The 18,661-nt window shown below is 49.7% G+C and overlaps 2 protein-coding genes and 4 long non-coding RNA genes across 10 annotated transcripts in view; 3 read left to right on the top strand and 3 right to left on the bottom strand.

The window, feature by feature from the left end:
- Positions 1 to 12,817, bottom strand: part of LOC146421439 (uncharacterized) — a 38,220-nt gene extending 25,403 nt beyond the window's left edge. The window contains exons 1-2 of the long non-coding RNA XR_014848723.1: positions 12,797 to 12,817; positions 11,986 to 12,421 (exon numbers count right to left, since the gene is read on the bottom strand). This is a non-coding gene — a long non-coding RNA (uncharacterized LOC146421439). The remainder of the gene's footprint in view (positions 1 to 11,985; positions 12,422 to 12,796) is intronic.
- LOC146421440 (tubulin beta chain-like) lies at positions 3,545 to 12,011 on the top strand. The gene is made up of 3 exons (XM_085047438.1): positions 3,545 to 3,594; positions 7,671 to 7,781; positions 10,671 to 12,011. The coding sequence occupies exons 2-3, from the start codon at positions 7,721 to 7,723 to the stop codon at positions 11,726 to 11,728; spliced, it is 1,119 nt and encodes a 372-aa protein (XP_084903564.1). The 5' UTR covers positions 3,545 to 3,594; positions 7,671 to 7,720; the 3' UTR covers positions 11,729 to 12,011.
- LOC146421441 (uncharacterized) lies at positions 8,261 to 9,757 on the top strand. Its single transcript, XR_014848737.1, has 3 exons — positions 8,261 to 8,595; positions 8,658 to 9,163; positions 9,206 to 9,757. It is a non-coding gene; the product is annotated as an uncharacterized LOC146421441 (long non-coding RNA).
- A 176-nt stretch (positions 12,818 to 12,993) lies between the features above and the next one.
- Positions 12,994 to 14,433, bottom strand: LOC146421437 (uncharacterized). 3 transcript variants are annotated; one of them, XR_014848727.1, is made up of 6 exons: positions 14,313 to 14,433; positions 14,067 to 14,129; positions 13,997 to 14,026; positions 13,903 to 13,966; positions 13,646 to 13,848; positions 13,100 to 13,180 (listed from the first exon to the last, which is right to left on the bottom strand). It is a non-coding gene; the product is annotated as an uncharacterized LOC146421437 (long non-coding RNA). The 3 variants fall into 3 exon arrangements; XR_014848725.1 differs by lacking the exons at positions 13,903 to 13,966; positions 13,997 to 14,026 and adding an exon at positions 13,227 to 13,585 and having other exon boundaries at positions 12,994 to 13,123; positions 13,819 to 13,848; XR_014848726.1 differs by lacking the exons at positions 13,903 to 13,966; positions 14,313 to 14,433 and adding an exon at positions 14,190 to 14,226 and having other exon boundaries at positions 13,646 to 13,818; positions 13,967 to 14,099.
- On the top strand, positions 13,352 to 14,352 carry LOC146421438 (uncharacterized). 2 transcript variants are annotated; one of them, XM_085047513.1, is made up of 6 exons: positions 13,352 to 13,409; positions 13,456 to 13,491; positions 13,586 to 13,645; positions 13,686 to 13,758; positions 13,980 to 13,996; positions 14,220 to 14,352. In XM_085047513.1, exons 1-6 carry the CDS (start codon positions 13,369 to 13,371, stop codon positions 14,350 to 14,352), a joined length of 360 nt encoding a protein of 119 aa, XP_084903639.1. In that variant the 5' UTR covers positions 13,352 to 13,368. The 2 variants fall into 2 exon arrangements, with proteins under 2 accessions (XP_084903639.1, XP_084903638.1); XM_085047512.1 differs by having other exon boundaries at positions 13,980 to 14,040; positions 14,171 to 14,352.
- Positions 14,434 to 17,209: 2,776 nt separating the features above from the next.
- Positions 17,210 to 18,330, bottom strand: LOC146421436 (uncharacterized). Of its 2 annotated transcripts, XR_014848701.1 has the most exons (3): positions 18,119 to 18,280; positions 17,401 to 18,076; positions 17,210 to 17,367 (listed from the first exon to the last, which is right to left on the bottom strand). It is a non-coding gene; the product is annotated as an uncharacterized LOC146421436 (long non-coding RNA). The 2 variants fall into 2 exon arrangements; XR_014848700.1 differs by having other exon boundaries at positions 17,401 to 18,330.
- Positions 18,331 to 18,661: the final 331 nt, after the last annotated feature.

Below are 18,661 nucleotides of genomic sequence, written 5' to 3'. Positions count from 1 at the left end.
TGACACCAAAATCACCTTTTTCCCCCAAAAATCACCATATTGCCCCAAAAAGCTTCTTTTTTGCACCAAAAATCAAAATTTGCCCCAAAAATCACCTTTTTGCCTCAAAAAGCTCCTTTTTCTCCCCCTAAAATCACCTTTTTTGCCCCAAAATCACCTTTTCTCCCTAAATCTCCTTTTTTCCCCCAAAATCACTTTTTTCCCCAAAATCTCCTTTATTACCCCAAAAATCTCCTTTTTCCCCCTAAAAATCACTTTTTTTGCCCAAAAAAATTCTATTTTTGACTCAAAAATCACCTTTTTTCCCCAAAAAATCACTTATTTTCCCCAAAAATCACCTTTTTTACCCCAAAAATAATCTTTTTTCCCCCAAATATCACCTTTTTTCCCCTAAAAGCTCCTTTTTCTCCCCCAAAAATCACTTTTTTACCCAAAAAAATCTCCTGTTTGACTTCAAAATCACCTTTTCCTCCCAAAAAATCACCTTTTTGCCCCAAAAAGCTCCTTTTTTGCCCCAAAAATCAATATTTTCCCCCCAAAAAATCATTTATTTTCCCCAAAAATCACATTTTTTTGTCTCCAGTGTCTTCTTTCCAACTTCTTTTTTCCCCCCAAAAGTCACTTTTTTTGCCCCAAAAATCACATTTTCTACCCCAAAATCTCCTTTTTTGCCCAAAAAGCTCCTTTTCCCACTCAAAAATCAACTTTTTTTGCCAAAATCACCTTTTTTCCCCCAAAAAATCTCATTTTTTCCCGATAGATCACCTTTGTTGCCCCAAAAAATCACATTTTTCCCCAAAAATTACCTTTTTTTGCCCCAAAATCACCTTTTATTCCCCAAAAATCTCCTTTATTACCCCAAAAATTTCCTTTCTTCGCTCAAACTCACCTTTTTTCCCCCAAAATCACCTTTTTTACCCCCAAAATTACCTTTTTTTGCCCAATAAATCACCTTTTTTCCCCAACAAATCACCTTTTTTCTCCCCAAAAATGTCCTTTTTTGCCCAAAAATCACCTTTTTTACCCCAAAATGCTTCTTTTTTCCCCTCAAAAGTCACTTTTTTTGCTCCAAAAATCACATTTTCTACTCCAAAATCTCCTTTTTTGCCCCAAAAAATCTCCCTTTTCCCCCCAAAATCTCCTGTTTTTTTCCCCAAAATCACCTTTTATTCCCCAAAAAATCTCCTTTATTACCCCAAAATCACCTTTTTCCCCCAAAAAAATCTCATTTTTTCCCAGAGAAATCAGCTTTTTCCCCCAAAATCACCTTTTTTACCGCATGATCTCCTTTTTTACCTCAAAAATTCCTTTTTTAGCCCAAAAATCACTTTTTCCCCCCAAATCACCTTTTTTCTCCCCAAAAATCTTCTTTTTACCCCAAAAATCACCTTTTTTGTCCCAAAACTCTTCTTTTTCCCCCCAAAAGTCACTTTTTTTGCCCCAAAAATCACCTTTTTTCCCCCAAAAGCTCTCTTTTTTCTCCCCAAAATCCCTTTTTCCAAAATCCCTTTATTACCCTCTAAAATCACTTTTTGCCTCAAAATCACCTTTTTTCCCAAAGATCTCTTTTACCCAAAAGAATCTCCTTTATGACTCAAAAATCACCTTTTTTTGCCCCTTAAATCACCTTTTTTCCCCAAAATCTCCTTTTTCCCCCAAAAAAATCTCCTTTATTACCCCAAAACTCTTTTTTTTCCCCTCAAATATCTCCTTTTTCCCCAAAAATCTCTTTTTTTCCCCAAAAAATCACCTTTTTTCCCCCCAAAATCTTCCTTTTTTCCCCCAAAAATCACCTTTTCCCCCCAAATTTCACCAAGAGGGGAGTTGGGTTGAGTCCAACTGCCTCCCAATGTCCCCAAATGTCCCAAAATCCCCTTTTTTGTCCCCAAAGTGACCCCAAAGTGGGTGTGGCCAGCTGGCCACGCCCCTTTCATAGGCCACGCCCCCTTTCCTGACCACACCCCTTTAAATCCTCCCAAAATCTCAGTTTTTAGCCCCAAAATCCAAATTTTTCCTCCCAAAATCCAAATTTTTCCTCCCAAAATCCCTATTTTTTTCCCAAAAAAATCTCCTTTTTCCCCATTTTCTCCTCAAATTCCTGTTCTCGCTATGTTTTTCCTACCAAATTCCTCATTCTCCCTCCTAAAATTCCCATTTTTCCTCTTAAAATTCCCATTTTTCCACCTAAAATTCCGATTTTCTCCCAAAATCTCGTTTTTCCCCATTTTCCCTCCTAAAATTCCCATTTTTCTGCCTAAAATTCTTTTTTTCCCCCAAAATCCCCCTTTTTCCCCAAAATCCCCATTTTTAGCCCAAAAAATCCCAATTTTTTCCCCAAAAATCCCCATTTTTAGCCCCAAAATCCAAATTTTTTCTCCCATAATTCCCTATTTTTTTCCCAAAAAAATCTCCTTTTTCTCCATTTTCCCTGAAAATTCCTGTTTTCCCCCAAAAATCCCCATTTCCTCCCCATTGTCCCCTAACGTCCCTGCTGTCCCCTGATGTCCCCATTTTCACCTGCTGTCCCCAATGTCCCCTAATGTCCCCAATGTCCCCACTGTCCCTGTTGTCCTCTCATGTGCCACTGTCCCCTGATGTCCCCGCTGTCCCCAATGTCCTGATGTCCCCTGATGTCCTGCTGTCCCCACTGTCCCTAATGTCCCCTGCTGTCCCCTGATGTCCCCAATGTCCCTTGCTGTCCCCTGATGTCCCCCAATGTCCCTGATGTCCCCGCTGTCCCCACTGTCCCTAATGTCCCCACTGTCCCCTAATGTCCCCTGCTGTCCCCTGATGTCCCCCAATGTCCCTGCTGTCCCCGCTGTCCCCAATGTCCCTGATGCCCCATTGCCCCTGCTGTCCCCATTGTCCCCAATGTCCCTAATGTCCCTGCTGTCCCCCGTTGTCCCCACTGTCCCCTAATGTCCCCACTGTCCCCTAATGTCCCCACTGTCCCCTAATGTCCCCGCTGTCCCCACTGTCCCCCTGTCCCCAATGTCCCCTGCTGTCCCTTGCTGTCCCCAATGTCCCTAATGTCCCTGCTGTCCCCAGTGTCCCCAGTGTCCCCTAACGTCCCGCTGTCCCCTTGTCCCCGCAGTTCTGGGAGGTGATCAGTGACGAGCACGGCATCGACCCCACGGGGACTTACCATGGGGACAGTGACCTGCAGCTGGACAGGATCAGCGTCTACTACAACGAGGCCACCGGTGCGACTTGGGGACATTGGGGACATCATTGGGGACAGTGGGGACATTGGGGACATTGGGGATAATGGGGATAATTGGGGATAATGGGGACATTGGGGACAGTGACCTGCAGCTGGACAGGATCAGCATCTAGTACAACGAGGCCACCGGTGGGGACAGCTGGGGACAGTGGGGACATCATTGGGGACATCTGGGACATTGGGGACATCAGGGTTAATGGGGACATTGGGGATAATTGGGGATAATGGGGATAATGGGGACATTGGGGTTATTGGGGACATTGGGGACAGTGGGGACATTGGGGTTAATAGGGATATTGGGTTTATTGGGGACACTGGGGACAGCGACCTGCAGCTGGACAGGATCAGTGTTTACTACAACGAGGCCACCGGTGGGGACAGCTGGGGACATCATTGGGGCCATCACTGGGGACATTGGGGATAATGGGTTTAATGGGGATAATGGGGACATTGGGGTTATTGGGGACATTGGGGACATTAAACTGCAGCTGGACAAGATCAGCGTCTAGTACAACGAGGCCACCGGTGGGACATTGGGGACAGCTCTGGGGACATTGGGGACATCTGGGGGATTGGGGTTAATGGGGACATTGGGGACATTTGGGGACACTGAGGGGATTGGGGTTATTGGGGACAATGGGGACATTGGGGTTAATGGGGACATTGGGGTTATTGGGGACATTGGGGACAGTGACCTGCAGCTGGACAGGAGCAGTGTCTACTACAACGAGGCCACCGGTGCAACTTGGGGACATCTTCTGGGGACATCTGGGGACATTGGAGTTAATGGGGACACTGAGGGGATTGGGGGTAATGGGGACATTTGGGATAGCTTAGGGGACGTTGGGGGGATTAGGAGTGTGGGGACATTGGGGCCACTGGGGATTTGGGGACATTAGGGATATCTCTGGGGACATTAAGGGTACTGGGGGCGCTTGGGACATTGGGGACATTGGGGACATTGGGGACAGTGACCTGAGGCTGGACAGGAGCAGTGTTTGTTACAACAAGGCCACCAGTGGGACCTTGGGGACATCTCTGGGGACATTGGGGACAATGGGGACATTGGGGACAATTGGGACTTTGCCGTGTTTGGGAGCATTGGGGACAACGGGGACATCTCTGGTGACATTGGGGGATTGGGGACATTAGGGACAATGGGGACATCATTGGTGACTTTGGGGGGTATTTGGGGACATGTCTGGGGACAATGGGGGGTTTGGGGACACTGGGGACACTGAAGTTGCTGTGTGCTCTCACCAGGGGTGTCCCCATTGTCACCCCCAGTGCCTCCTCCAGGGGACATTGGGAAGGACTGGGGACATTGAGGAGTTTTGGGGACATTGGAGTTTTGGGGACATTGGAGTTTTGGGGACATTAGGGACACTGGGGACATTGGTGACACTTGGGGACAGCTGTCCCTTGCCCTGGGTCACTCTGAGTGGCTCTGTCGTTGCTCTGGTGGCACTGGGTGACATCTGTCACCCCTGGTGTCACCTCCCTGTGTTTGTCACCTTTCCTTGCTGTCCTTCTGTCCTTCTGTCACCCTGAGTGTCACTCTGTCCCCCCAGTGTCACCTCGCTTTGTCTCCATTGTCACCCTGAATGTCACCTTGTCCCCCCAGTGTCACTTTGTCTTCTCCATTGTCGCCCTGAGTGTCACTCCATGGTGCCACCCTATTCCCAGTGCCACCCTGCTGCTGATGTCACCCTGTCTGTTGTCACTTTGTCACCCCCCTGGTGCCACCCTGTCCCCAGTGCCACCCTGTCCCTTGTCACTTTGTCACCCCCCTGGTGCCACCCTGTCCCTTGTCACTGTGTTCTTCCCCACTGTCCCTGAGTGTCACCCCATTGCTGTCACCTTTGGTGTCACCCTGTCACCCCCAGTGTCATTTTGTCTTCTCCAGTGTCACCCTGAGTGTCACTCCATGGTGTCACCCTGTCCCCAGTGCCACCCTGTCTGTTGTCACTTTGTCACCCCCCTGGTGCCACCCTGTCCCCAGTGCCACCCTGCTGCTGATGTCACCCTGTCTGTTGTCACTTTGTCACCCCCCTGGTGCCACCCTGTCCCTTGTCACTGTGTCCTTCCCCACTGTCCCTGAGTGTCACCCCATTGCTGTCCTCCCAGTGTCCCCCTGTCACCCCTGGTGTCACTCTGTCCCCCCAGTGTCACCCTGTCACCCCTGGTGTCCCCTTGTCCCCATTGCCTGTGTCACCTGCTGTCCCTCTGTCCCACAGTGCCACCTCCTGCCGTGTCACCTCTCAGTGTCACTCTGTGTCCCTTGTCACCTGCCAGTGCCACTTCCGGGTGCTTTGGGGGATTTTTGGGGTGAATTTGGGGATTTCTGGGGTTTTTTGCAGTGAATTTCGGGATTTTTGGGGTGATTTGGGGTGAATTTGGGGATTTTTTGGGATTTGTGGGGTTGTTTGGGGTGAATTTGGGAGATTTTGGGGATTTTTGGGGTGAATTTGGGGATTTTGGGGGATTTTGGGGTGATTTGGGGATTTTTAGAGTTGTTTGGGGTGAATTTGGGGATTTCTGGGTGGTTTTTGGGGTCATTCGAAGTATTTTGGGGTAATTTTTAGTGTTTGGGGTGAATTTGGGGTATTTTGGGTGAATTTGGGGATTTTTGGGGTTGTTTAGGGTGAATTTGGGTGATTTGGGGTGAATTTGGGGATTTTTTGGGGATTTTGGGGTGATTTTGGCTCTTTCTGGGTAGTTTTTTGGGGTCATTCCAAGTATTTTGGGGTAATTTTTGGTGTTTGGGGTGATTTTGGGGTTTTTTGGGGTGAATTTGGGGTGATTTGGGTCTGTTTGGGGTGAATTTGGGGGTTTTGGGGGATTTTTGGGGTGATTTTGGCTATTTTTGCTGTATTTTGGGGTGAATTTGGCTCTGTCTGGGTGATTTTTGGATCATTCCAAGTATTTTGGGGTGATTTTTTTTGTATTTTTGGGGTGTTTTGGGTGCTTTTGGGGTGATTTGGGGTGTTTTGGGGCAATTTTGGCTCTTTCTAGGGTGATTTTTGGTATTTTTGGGGCAATTCCGGGTGGGTTTGGGTTGAATTTTGGTATTTTTGGGGTGAATCTGAGTTTCTTGGGGTGAATTTTGGTGTTTTGGGGTGAATTTGGGTGGTTTGGGGTGTTTGGGGTGATTTTTGAGGTGATTCCAGGTGGTTTGGGGTGATTCTTGGTATTTTTGGGGTGATTCTTGGTGATTTTTAGTATTTTTGGGGTGAATCTGAGCAGTTCTGGGTGGTTTTGGGGTGGTTTTTATAGTTTTGGGGTGATTTTGGGTGTTTTGGGGATGTTTCTGGGGTGAATTTAGCTCTTCCTGGGATGAGTTTTGGTATTTTTGGGTTGGTTTTGGGGTGATTTTGGTGATTTTGGGGTGAATTTGGTGGTTTTAGGGTGATTTTGGGTGGTTTTGGGGTTCTGAATGTCCCAGGAGTGTTTTGGGATAATTTTGGGGTTTTTTTGGGGTGATTTTTGCTGTTTTTGAGGTGATCCCAGCTGTTTTGGGGTGATTTTTGGGTGATTTTTGCTATTTTTTGGGTGATCTTTAGGGTGGTTTTGTGATCATGACATCTGGGGGGAATTTTGGGTGGTTTTGGGGCAATTTTGGGATAATATTTGCTATTTTTGGGGTGATTTTTGCAATTTTTTGGGGTGTTTTTGTGGCTGTGTCCCCCTGGTGACACCCTGGTGACACTCTGATGACACTTTGCTGTCCCCTCAGTGTCCCCAGGTGGTAAATCCATGTCCAGAGCCATCTTGGTGGTGATTTGGGTGGTTTTGGGGTCATTCTAAGTTAATTTTGGGGTAATTTTTGCTAGTTTTTCACTTTTTTTTGGGGTAATTTTGTGGCTGTGTCCCCTTGGTGACACTGTGGTGACATTCTGGTGACACTGTGATGTCCCCTCAATGTCCCCAGGGGGTAAATATGTCCCCAGGGCCATCCTGGTGGGAATTTTGGGTGGTTTTGGGGCAATTTTAGGATGATTTTTTTTTAATTTTTGCTATTTTCTCGGTAATTCTCGTGGCTGTGTCTCTTTGGTGACACCCTGGTGACATTCTGGTGACACTTTTCTGTTCCCTCGATGTCCCCAGGAGGTAAATCCATGCCCAGTGCCATCCTGGTGGTGATTTGGGTGGTTTTGGGGCAATTTTAGGATGATTTTTTTGGGATTTTTGCTATTTTCTCGCTGATTTTCGTGGCTGTGTCCCCCTGGTGACACTCTGGTGACACTTCTCTGTCCCCTCAATGTTCCCTGGCAGTAAATCTGTCCCCAGGGCCATGCTGGTTGGAATTCTGGGTTGTTTTGGGGTAATTTTGGGGTGATTTTTGTTATTTTTGTGGTGATTTTTGGGGTGATTTCATGTCTGTGTTTCCTTGGTGACACCCTGGTGACACTCTGGTGACACTCTGGTGACACTTTTGTGTCCCCAGGCGGTAAATATGTCCCCAGGGCCATCCTGGTGGATCTGGAGCCCGGCACCATGGACTCTGTGCGCTCAGGACCTTTCGGGCAAATCTTCAGACCTGACAACTTCGTGTTCGGTGAGTCACTGGGGACAGTGGGGACACTCCTGGGGACACACCTGGGGACATTGGGGACACACCTGGGGACATCTACAACACACCTGGAGACACTTGGGGACAGTGGGGACACTCCTGGGGACACACCTGGGGGCAGTGGGGACATTTGAGACACGCCTGGGGACATTAAGGACACACCTGGGGACACACCTGGGGACATTGGGGACACCTGAGACACGCCTGGGACGCACCTGGGGGGTCGTGAGGACATTGGGGACACACCTGGGGACATCTGAGACACACCTGTGGCTCCTGGGGACACACTCTGGGGGACATTAGGGACACACCTAGGGGGTTCTAGGGATACCTGGGACACACCTGGGGACATTAGGGACACCTAAAACGCACCCGGGGGCTTCTGGGGACACAGCTGGTGGGGACAGTGGGGACACACTGGGGGACATTGGGGACACACCTGAGGACACCTGGAGGACACATCTGGGGACACTTAGGACACACCTGGGGGCTCCTGGGGACACCTGGGACACACCTGGGGACATTAGGGACACCTAAAACGCACCCGGGGGCTTCTGGGGACATCAGGACACCTCAGACACACTTGGGGACACCTGGGGGCTCCTTGGGACACTGGGGACACCTGGAACACACCTGGGGACACCTGGGATGCACCTGGGGACTCCTGAGGACATGTGGGGCAGGTGTCCCCAGGGGTGGCAGGAAGGTCCCCAAGGCAGGATTGAGGCTCTCTGGAGGTCCCCAAAGATGATGTGGAGATCCCAAAGGTCCCTTGAATGTCCCCAAGGGAGGTGTGAAGGTCCCCAAGGGAGGTTTGAAGGTCCCCAAGGGTGGTTTGAAGGTCACCAAGATGGTTTGAAGGTCCCCAAAGATCCTCAGAAGTTAAGGATCTCTCCAGGTGGTCTCGAGGTCCCCAGAGATGGTCTGATGGTTGCCAAGAGCTCCAGGATGGGATTGAGAGTTCCCAGAGGTGCTTTGAAGGTCCCCAAGGTCTTCAACGTTGGTTTGAGGATCTCCAAAGATGGCTTGGAGGTCACCAGAGATGGTTTGAAGGTCCTTAAGATTCTCAAAAGGTGTTTAAAGATCTCCAAAAGTGCTTTGAAGGTCTCCAGAGGTGGTCTGAAGGTCCCCAAGGTTTTGAGGTTCTCAGAGTTGTTTCAAGGAACCCAAAGATACTGAGAAGTTGCTGATCTTCAAAGTTTGTCTCAAGGTCCCCTGAAAAGATTTTAAAGGTCCCCAAGGTTTTGAGGATCTCCAGATGTGGCTTTTGAAGGTCCTCAGTTATGGTTTATAGGTCCCCATGGTCCTGAACGTTGCTTTGTGGCTTTCTGAAAGGTGCTTTGAAGGTCCCCAGAAATGGTTTGAAGGTCTCCAAAAACGGTTTGAAGGTCTCCAAAAACGGTTTGAAGGTCCCCAAAACCAGCAGAAGTAGTTTTAGGATCTCCAGCGATAGCGAGGAGGTTCTCAGATGTGGTTTGAAGGTCCCCAGAGGTGGTGTGAGGGTTGCCAAGGTGGGTTCGAGGCTCGTGGAAGTTGGTTTGAAGATCACCAGGATTGGTTTGAGGATCTCCAAAGATGGTTTGAAGGTCCCCAAGGTTCTGAGGATTTCCAGAGATGGTTTGAAGGTTTGCTGAAGAGCATTTAAAGGTCCTCGAGGTCATGAGGTTCTCTCAGAGTGGTTTGAAGGTGCCCAAAGATCCTCAGAAGTTGAGGATCTCCAAAGGTGGTGGTTTGAAGGTCTCCAAGGTTCTTAGTCTTCAGCTTGAGGCTCTCCACAGGTGGTTTTGAAGATTTGAGTATCTCCTAGAGAGACCTTTGAAGGTGTCCAAAGGTTCTCAGAAGTTGAGGATCTCCAAAGATGGTTTGAGGGTCTTCAGAGGTGGTTTGAAGGTCCCCAAGCATGGTTTGATGGTCAAGATCCTCAGTGTTGGTTTGAGAATCTCCAAATGTGGTTTGAAGGTCCCCAAAACAGATTTGAAGATCGCCAAGTTCCTTAAAAGTTTTTTTGAGGCTCTCCAAAGGAGGTTTGGAGGTTCCCAAAGATCCTCAGAACTTGAGGATCTCCAGATCTCCAGTTTGAAGGTCCCCAAGGGTGGTTTGAAGGTTCCCAAGGTTTTCAAAAGTTGTTTGAAGGTCCACAAGATCCTCAGAAGTTATTTGAGGATCTAAAGGTTCCTAAGGTTTTGAGGTTCTCTCAGAGTGGTTTGAAGGTCTCCAAAGATACTTTGAAGGTCCTCAAAGATGGTTTGAAGGTCCCCAGTGGTGCTTTGAATGTCCCCAACCCAATCTTCTGTCCCCTCGCAGGCCAGAGCGGCACTGGCAACACCTGGGCCAAAGGTCATTACAGGGAGGGCGCCGAGCTGGTGGGGTCAGGGACACCAAGGGTGGTGTGAATGTCCCTTGAAGGGAGTTTGAAGGCCACCAAGGTTTTGAGGCTCTTTCAAGGTGGTTTGAAGGTCCCCAAAGATCCTCAGAAGTTGAGGATTTCCAGAGGTGGTTTGAAGGTCCCCAAGTGTGGTTTAAAGGTCCCCAAGGTCCTCAACATTGGTTGGAGGATCTCCAAATGCAGTTAAAAGGTTTTTGGGGCTTTGAGGTTCTCCAAAGATGGTTTGAAGGTCCCCAAGCAAGGTTTGATGGTCAAGATCCTCAGTGTTGGTTTGAGGATCTCCAAATGCAGTTTCAAGGTTCCTAAGGTTTTGAGGATCTCCAAAGATGGTTTGAAGATCCCCGAAGCTTTCAGGCTTTCTCAAAGTGCTTTGAAGGTCCCTAAGGTCCTCAAAAGTTGTTTGAGGATCTCCACAGGTGGTTTGAAGGTTCTCAAGGTTCTCAAAAGTTGTTTTCAGGTCCCCAACCCACGTTTCTCTCCCCACGCAGGTCAGAGCGGCGCCGGCAACAACTGGGCCAAAGGTCACTACACGGAGGGCGCCGAGCTGGTGGACTCCGTCCTGGACGTGGTGCGCAAGGAGGCCGAGAGCTGCGACTGCCTGCAGGGCTTCCAGCTGACCCACTCGCTGGGCGGCGGCACCGGCTCGGGCATGGGCACCCTGCTGATCTCCAAGATCCGCGAGGAGTACCCCGACCGCATCATGAACACCTTCAGCGTGGTGCCGTCGCCCAAGGTCTCGGACACGGTGGTGGAGCCGTACAACGCCACGCTGTCCGTGCACCAGCTGGTGGAGAACACCGACGAGACCTACTGCATCGACAACGAGGCGCTCTACGACATCTGCTTCCGCACCCTCAAGCTGACCACGCCCACCTACGGCGACCTCAACCACCTGGTGTCGGCCACCATGAGCGGCGTCACCACCTGCCTGCGCTTCCCCGGCCAGCTCAACGCCGACCTGAGGAAGCTGGCCGTCAACATGGTGCCCTTCCCGCGGCTCCACTTCTTCATGCCCGGCTTCGCGCCGCTGACCTCGCGGGGCAGCCAGCAGTACCGCGCGCTGACCGTCCCCGAGCTCACCCAGCAGGTGTTCGACGCCAAGAACATGATGGCCGCCTGCGACCCGCGCCACGGCCGCTACCTCACCGTGGCCGCCGTCTTCCGCGGCCGCATGTCCATGAAGGAGGTGGACGAGCAGATGCTGAACGTGCAGAACAAGAACAGCTCCTACTTCGTGGAGTGGATCCCCAACAACGTCAAGACGGCCGTGTGCGACATCCCGCCGCGCGGCCTCAAGATGGCCGTCACCTTCATCGGCAACAGCACGGCCATCCAGGAGCTCTTCAAGCGCATCTCGGAGCAGTTCACGGCCATGTTCCGCCGCAAGGCCTTCCTGCACTGGTACACGGGCGAGGGCATGGACGAGATGGAGTTCACCGAGGCCGAGAGCAACATGAACGACCTGGTGTCCGAGTACCAGCAGTACCAGGACGCCACGGCCGAGGAGGAGGAGGATTTCGGCGAGGAGGCCGAGGAGGAGGCCTGAGGGGTGGTGATGGTGCTGGTGGTGGTTTGTTCCCCTCGTGTGTCGTGTCCCGCGGCGCGGCCGTCGGTGTCATCGTCATTGTCGTCATCGTCAGCGTTGTCCTCGGCGGCGGTGGCAGCGGAGATCCTGACCGTCATTGTCCTCAGCCTTCGTCATCCTCAGAGAGTTCCTGACCTTCATCTTCGTCATCCTCAAAGAGTCCTTGACCTTCAGTATTGTCCCTGTGGTCCTCAGCCGTCATCCTCAGAGTCCTCAACCTTCAGCGTTGTCCTCATGGTCCTCAGCCTTCAGTGTTGTCCTCATGGTCCTCAACCTTCGTCATCGTCATCCTTGAGGAGCTCCTGACCTTCAGCGTTGTCCTCATGGTCCTCAACCTTCATCATCCTTGAAGAGTTCCCAACTTTGGTCATCATCAAAGTCCTTGACCTTCATCATGGTCATCCTTGAAGAGTTCCTGATCTTCATCCTTGAAGAGTTCCCAACCTTGGTCATCATCAGAGTCCTTGACCTTCATCATGGTCACCCTTGAAGAGTTCCCAGTGTTCATCATGGTGGTCAGAGAGTCTCCAAGCTCCTTCATGATGGTCAGAGTCTCCAAGTTTTGTCATCATCATGATGGTCAGAGAGTTTCCAACCCTCTTCATCATCAGAGTCCTTGACCTTCATCATGGTCATCCTTGAAGAGTTCCCAACCTTCATCCTTGAAGAGTTCCTGACCTTGGTCATCACCAAAGTCCTTGACCTTCATCATGGTCACCCTTGAAGAGTTCCCAACCTTCACCATGGTCAGAGTCTTCAGCCATGGTCACGGCTGGAGAGTCTCCAATGTTCATCGTGGTCAGATGGTCATCATCATCCTTGGAGAGTCCTTGGGCTTCAGCGGTGAAGAGTCTCCAATGTCCATCATGGTCAGAGAATCTCAATCTTCATCGTCTAAGAGTTCCCAACCTTGGTCATCATCAGAGAGTCTCCAACTTGTGTCATCATGGAAGAATCATGGAAGAGTTTCCAACCCTTGAAGAGTTCTTGAAGAGTTTCCAGCCTTCATCATCATCCTCGGTGCTCAACCTTCATCATGGTCAAAGAGTCTCCAGTTCTCCTTCATCATGGTTGAAGAATCTCCAGTTCTCCTTCATCATCGTTGAAGAGTTTCCAATTCTCCATCATCAAAGTCTCCAACTCTTCATGGTCATCGCTGAAGAGTCCCTGACCTTCAGTGGTCATCCTCAAGCCCTCAGTGTTCCTCCATCTTCATCATCCTCCAGGATGGCCTCCAGCATTGTCATCAGCTCAAGCCTTGGCCTTCATCCTCCTCCTCCTCCAAGAGCTCTTGGTCTTCATCATGGTCCTTGGAGAGCCTTTGGTCTTCATCATGGGTGGCTAATTAGCTCTGACCTTCATCATCCTCATCATGGAAGAGTTCTTGATCTTCACCATGGATGGTCAGTTGGCCTTGACCTTCATCTTCATCATGGAAGATCCTTGGAGAGCTTTTGACCTTCTTCATCATCATCATCATGGAAGAGTTCCTGATCTTCATCATGGTTCTTGAAGAACATCTGACCTTCATCATCCTCCTGGAAGAACCCTTGACCTTCATCACGGTTGGCTAATTAGCTCTGACCTTCATCATCCTCATCATGGAAAAGTTCCTGATCTTCATCGTGGTTGGTCAGTTGGCCTTGACCATCATCATCCTCATGGAGGAGCTTCAGAGAGCTTCTGACCTTCATCATCATCCTCACCATGGAGGAGTTCCTGACCTTCACCATGGTCCTGGAAGAACCTCTGACCTTCATCATCCTCATCATGGAAGATCCTCGGAGAGTTTCTGATCATCATGGAAGAGTTCCTGACCTTCATCATGGTCCTTGAAGAACCTCTGACCTTCATCATGGGTGGTCAGTTGGCTCTGACCTTCATCATCCTCATGGAGGAGCTTCAGAGAGCTTCTGACCTTCATCATCCTCACCTTGGAGGAGTTCCTGACCTTCATCCTGGTCCTGGAAGAACCTCTGACCTTCATCCTCCTCACCACGGAAGATCCTTGGAGAGTTTCTGATCATCTTCATCATGGAAGAGTTCCTGACCTTCATCATGGATGGTCAGTTGGCCTTGACCTTCATCATCCTCACCATGGAGATCTTCATCATGGTCCTTGAAGAACCTCTGACCTTCATCCTCCTCACCATGGAAGATCCTCGGAGAGTTTCTGATCATCATGGAAGAGTTTTTGACCTTCATCATCATCATGGAAGAACCTCTGACCTTCATTGTGGTTGGTCAGTTGGCCTTGACCTTCATCCTCCTCATGGAGGAGCTTCAGAGAGCTTCTGACCTTCATCATCCTCACCATGGGGGAGTTCCTGACCTTCATCATGGTCCTTGGTGACCTCCTGACCTTCATCATGGATGGTCAGTTGGCTCTGACCATCCTCCTCACCATGGAGGAGTTCCTGACCTTCACCATGGTCCTTGAAGAACCTTTGACCTTCATCATGGATGGTCAGTTGGCTCTGACCTTCATCATCCTCACCATGGAGAAGTTCCTGACCTTCACCGTGGTCCTTGATGACCTCCTGACCTTCATCCTCCTCACCCTGCTGAGCCTCAGGAGCTCCTGACCTTCATCCTCACCAGGACACCTCATCATCGTCATTGTCACCATCAGTGTCACCTCAGCCCCTCCCCCGCTGTCACCGCGGCCTCCCCTCCCCCCTCGGGTCCTTCTGGGGTCATTTTTCCCAAATTTTCGTTAATTTTCCCCAATTTTTTATTCATTTTCCCCAATTTTTCATTCATTTTTCCCAATTTTTCATTCATTTTTCCCAATTTTTTGTTCAATTTTCCAATTTTTTGTTCATTTTTTCACTCAATTTTCCAATTTTTGGTTCATTTTTCCCAATTTTTCGTTTCCTTTTCCTTATTTTTTCTAATTTTTCCCCAATTTTTATTTGTTTTTCCTAATTTTCCGTTTCCTTTTCCCAATATTTTATTAATTTCCCCCAATTTTGGTTCATTTTCCCTCATTTTTTTTGGTTTTTTCCCCATTTTTGGTTCATTTTCCTCCCAATTTTCTCAATTTTGGGTCATTTTTCGCCCATTTTTCTCACATTTGGTCATTTTCCCCATTTTTGCTCTTTTTTTCCCATTTTCTCCCAATTTTTATCAGATTTCCCACTTTTTCCTCATTTCCTCTCCATTTCCCCCAATTTTTTTGGTTCAATTTCCCAATTTTTTAATATTCATCTTCCCACTTTTCTCTCCATTATTCCAATTTTTGTTTTACCCAATTTTTCATTGGATTTCCCAATTTTTCCTCCATTTTCCACATTTTTTTCTCCATTTTTTTCTCAATTTTTTTCTCAGCTTTTTCTCAGTTTTTCCCAATTTTTTCTCAATTTTTCCTCATTTTTTTCTCCGTTTTTCTCAATTTTTTTCCATTTTTCCTCCTTTTTTCTCCGTTTTTTCTCCATTTTTTCTCTGTTTTTTCCCATTTTTCCTCCAATTTTTTCTCCAATTTTCCTCATTTTTTCTCAATTTTTTTCTCAATTTTTTCCATTTTTTCTCAGTTTTTCCCCAATTTTTCTCAATTTTTCCTCATTTTTCCTCATTTTTCACCATTTTTTCTCCATTTTTCTCAAATTTTTTTCCATTTTTCCTCCATTTTTTCTCCAGTTTCCCCATTTTTTCTCAAATTTTCCTCATTTTTCGCCATTTTTTCTCAGTTTTTCCTCATTTTTTTCATTTTTCTTCCATTTTTTCTCCGTTTTCCCCAATTTTTCTCAATTTTTCCTCCATTTTTTCTCAATTTTTTCCCCATTTTTGCCCATTTTTTTCTCAATTTTTCTGCATTTTTCACCATTTTTTCTCCATTTTTCCTCATTTTTTGCCGTTTTTTCTCCATTTTTTCTCAATTTTCCCTCATTTTTCGTCATTTTTCCTCCATTTTTCCCCATTTTTCCCCATATTTTTTATTTCCCCCAATATTTCTCATTTTCCCAATCCCTGTTGTTCTCTCCCCGTTTCTCTCCATTTCCCTCACAAGTTTGTTATTTTCCCATTTCTTTGGTTTTTCATATTGAAAAGTCGCCCCGGGAAATAAACTCGGGATGGAAAAGCCACCTTGGGCCACCTTGGGCCACCTCTGGGTCACCTTTGTCACCTTTGTGTCACCTCGGGGTCACCTTGGGGTCACCCTGGGGTCATTTGGGGTCACTGGGAAGGTCTTGGGGTCACTTTTTGGTCACCTGGAAGTCCCCAGTGTCACCTCAGGGTCACTTTAGGGTCACCTGGGAGGTCCTGAGGTCATTTCTGTCACTTTGGGGTCACCTCAGGGTCACCTCAGGGTCACTTTAGGGTCACTTTGGGGGGTCCTTGGGTCCCTTTGGGGTCACTTTGGGGTCACCTGGGAGGTCTTGGGGTCACCTAGGGGCTCCTGGGGTCACTTTGGGGTCAGTTTAGGGTCACTGCAAGGGGTTTTGGGGTCACCTCTGTCACCTCAGGGTCACCTTGGGGCGTCCTGGGTCCCTTTGGGGTCATTTAGGGTCACCTGGGGGGTTCTGGGGTCACTTTGGGGTCACTTTATGGTCACCTGGGGGTCCTGGGGTCACTTTTGGGGCACTTTAAGGGTCTCCAATGTCACCTAGGGGGTCCTGGGGTCACCTCAGGGTCACTTTGGGGGGTCCTGGGTCACTCTAAGGTCATTTGGGGTCACCTGGGAGGTCTTGGGGTCATTTCTGTCACCTTGGGGTCACTTTGGGGTCACTGGAAAGGTCTTGGGGTCACCTGGGGTCACTTTATGGTCCCTTTGAGGTCCCCAATGTCACCTTAAGGTCACTTCAGGGTCACTTTGGGGTCACCTGGGAGGTCTTGGGGTCACTTCTGTCACCTTGGGGTCACTTTATGGTCACCTGGCGGTCCCCAGTGTCACCTTAGGGTCACTCTGGGGGCACCTGGAGAGTCCTGGCTCACTTGAGGTCACCTGGGGTGTCACTTTGGGGTCATTTGGGGTCACCTCTGGGTCACTTTAGGGTCACCTTGGGGGGTCCTGGGTCCCTTTGGGGTCATTTAGGGTCACCTGGGAGGTCCTGGAGTCACTTTGAGGTCACTTTGGGGTCACTTTGGGGGGTCCTGGGGTCACTTTGGGGTCACTTGAGGGTCCCCAGTGTCACCTGAGGCTCACCTGGAGTGTCCCAGTGTCACTTCACATGTCCCCAATGTCCCCACCCGGGTGTCCCCAGTGTCCCCTGGGGTGACCTCAGTGTCACCTCCAGCTCCCCATTGTCACCTGGGGTGTCCCTGTGTCCCTCTGGGGTCACTTTAAGGTCCCCAATGTCCCTCCTGGGTGTCCCCAATGTCCCCTGCAGTGTCCCCAGTGTCCCTCCTGATGTCCCTCCCTGTCCCCTCAGTGTCCCCAATGTCCCTCCCGATGTCCCCAATGTCCCCAATGTCCCCTCCCCCCCAGCCAGGCCCTGTCACTCAGCGCAGCAACTTTATTCATTTGGGGACACTTTGGGGACATTTGGAGACATGCAGGTGGCACTGGGGGGTGGTGGCACCTCAGACACATGCAAAGGGTGGCACTTTGGGGACAAAGCGACACCGGGGGGTGGTGGCACTTAGGGGACAGAGTGACCCTGAGGGCGGTGGCAGCTTGGGGACAAAGTGACACCACAGGGGTGGCGCCTTGGGGACACTTTAGGGACACGGTGGCACTGCACTGGTGGCACTTTGGGGACACTTTGGGGACATGGGGGTGATGGCACCTTGGGGACACTTTGGGGACATGATGACACTGCAGTGGTGGCACTTTAGGGACACTTTGGGGACAGACTGACATTCGGGGGTGGTGGCACTTGAAGGACATGCAAGGGGTGGTGACATTTTGGGGACAAAGTGACACCACAGTGGTGGCGCCTTGGGGACACTTTAAGGACATGGTGGCACTTTGGGGACACCTTGGGGACAAAGTGACACCGGGGGGTGGTGGCACTTCAAGGGTGGTGACACCCTGGGGACGCTTTGGGGACACTCTGGGGACATGGTGACACCGCAGTGGTGGCACCTTGGGGACATTCTGAGGCCATGGGGGGTTGGTGACACTTTGGGGACACTTTGGGGACAAAGCCGCCAGGGCTGGTGGCACCTTGGGGACAGCGGCACTGAGGGGTGGTGGCACTTTGGTGGCACTTTGGGGACACTTTGGGGTGGCCTGGGGCTCCTTGGGGACACCTCGGGGACACCTTGGGGACACAGTGGCAGCAGGCGGTGGTGGCACTTCGGTGGCACTTTGGGGACAGAGGTGGCCCTGGGGGGTTGGTGGCACTTGGGGACACTTTGGTGTCACTGGGGGACACTTGGGGACACTTTGGGGACATTTGGGGACACTTTGGGGACACTTGGGGACACTTTGGGGACATTTGGGGACACGGCGGTGGCTCCAGCGCTGCCCTCAGGCTCTGCCGGTGTCACCTGAGGGGACAGGAGTGTCACCTCCCCTTGGGGACAGCGAGTGACACCAAAACCCACCTGGGAGCCCAAAAATCCCCCAAATTTGACCCAAAAATTCCACTTCGAACCCCAAAAATCCACAAATTCACCCAAAAATCCCCAAATGTTCCCCAAAATCCCCAAAATTTCACCCAAAAATCCTGAAATCCCCAAAATTTCCTCCTTAAAATTCACCAAAATCCCCAAAAAATCTTCCTAATTTCCCCAAAATCCCCAAATTCACCCCAAATCTCACCTGGGAGAGGAAAAATCCCCAAAATTTGCCCCAAAATTTGCCCCAAAAATCCCCAAAATTCTCCTCAAAAATCCCAAAATTTCACCCAAAAATCCTGAAATCCCCCAAAATTTCCTCCTTAAAATTCACCAAAATCCCCAAAATTATCCCCAAAAATCCTCCTGATTTCCCCAAAATCCCCCAAA

Source organism: Lichenostomus cassidix, unplaced genomic scaffold, assembly GCF_008360975.1.
Source record: "Lichenostomus cassidix isolate B80296 unplaced genomic scaffold, HeHo_3.0 HiC_scaffold_33, whole genome shotgun sequence".
NCBI lineage: Eukaryota > Metazoa > Chordata > Aves > Passeriformes > Meliphagidae > Lichenostomus > Lichenostomus cassidix.
Note: the sequence above shows the minus strand (reverse complement) of the source record. Positions and strands in the feature narration are given on the sequence as shown.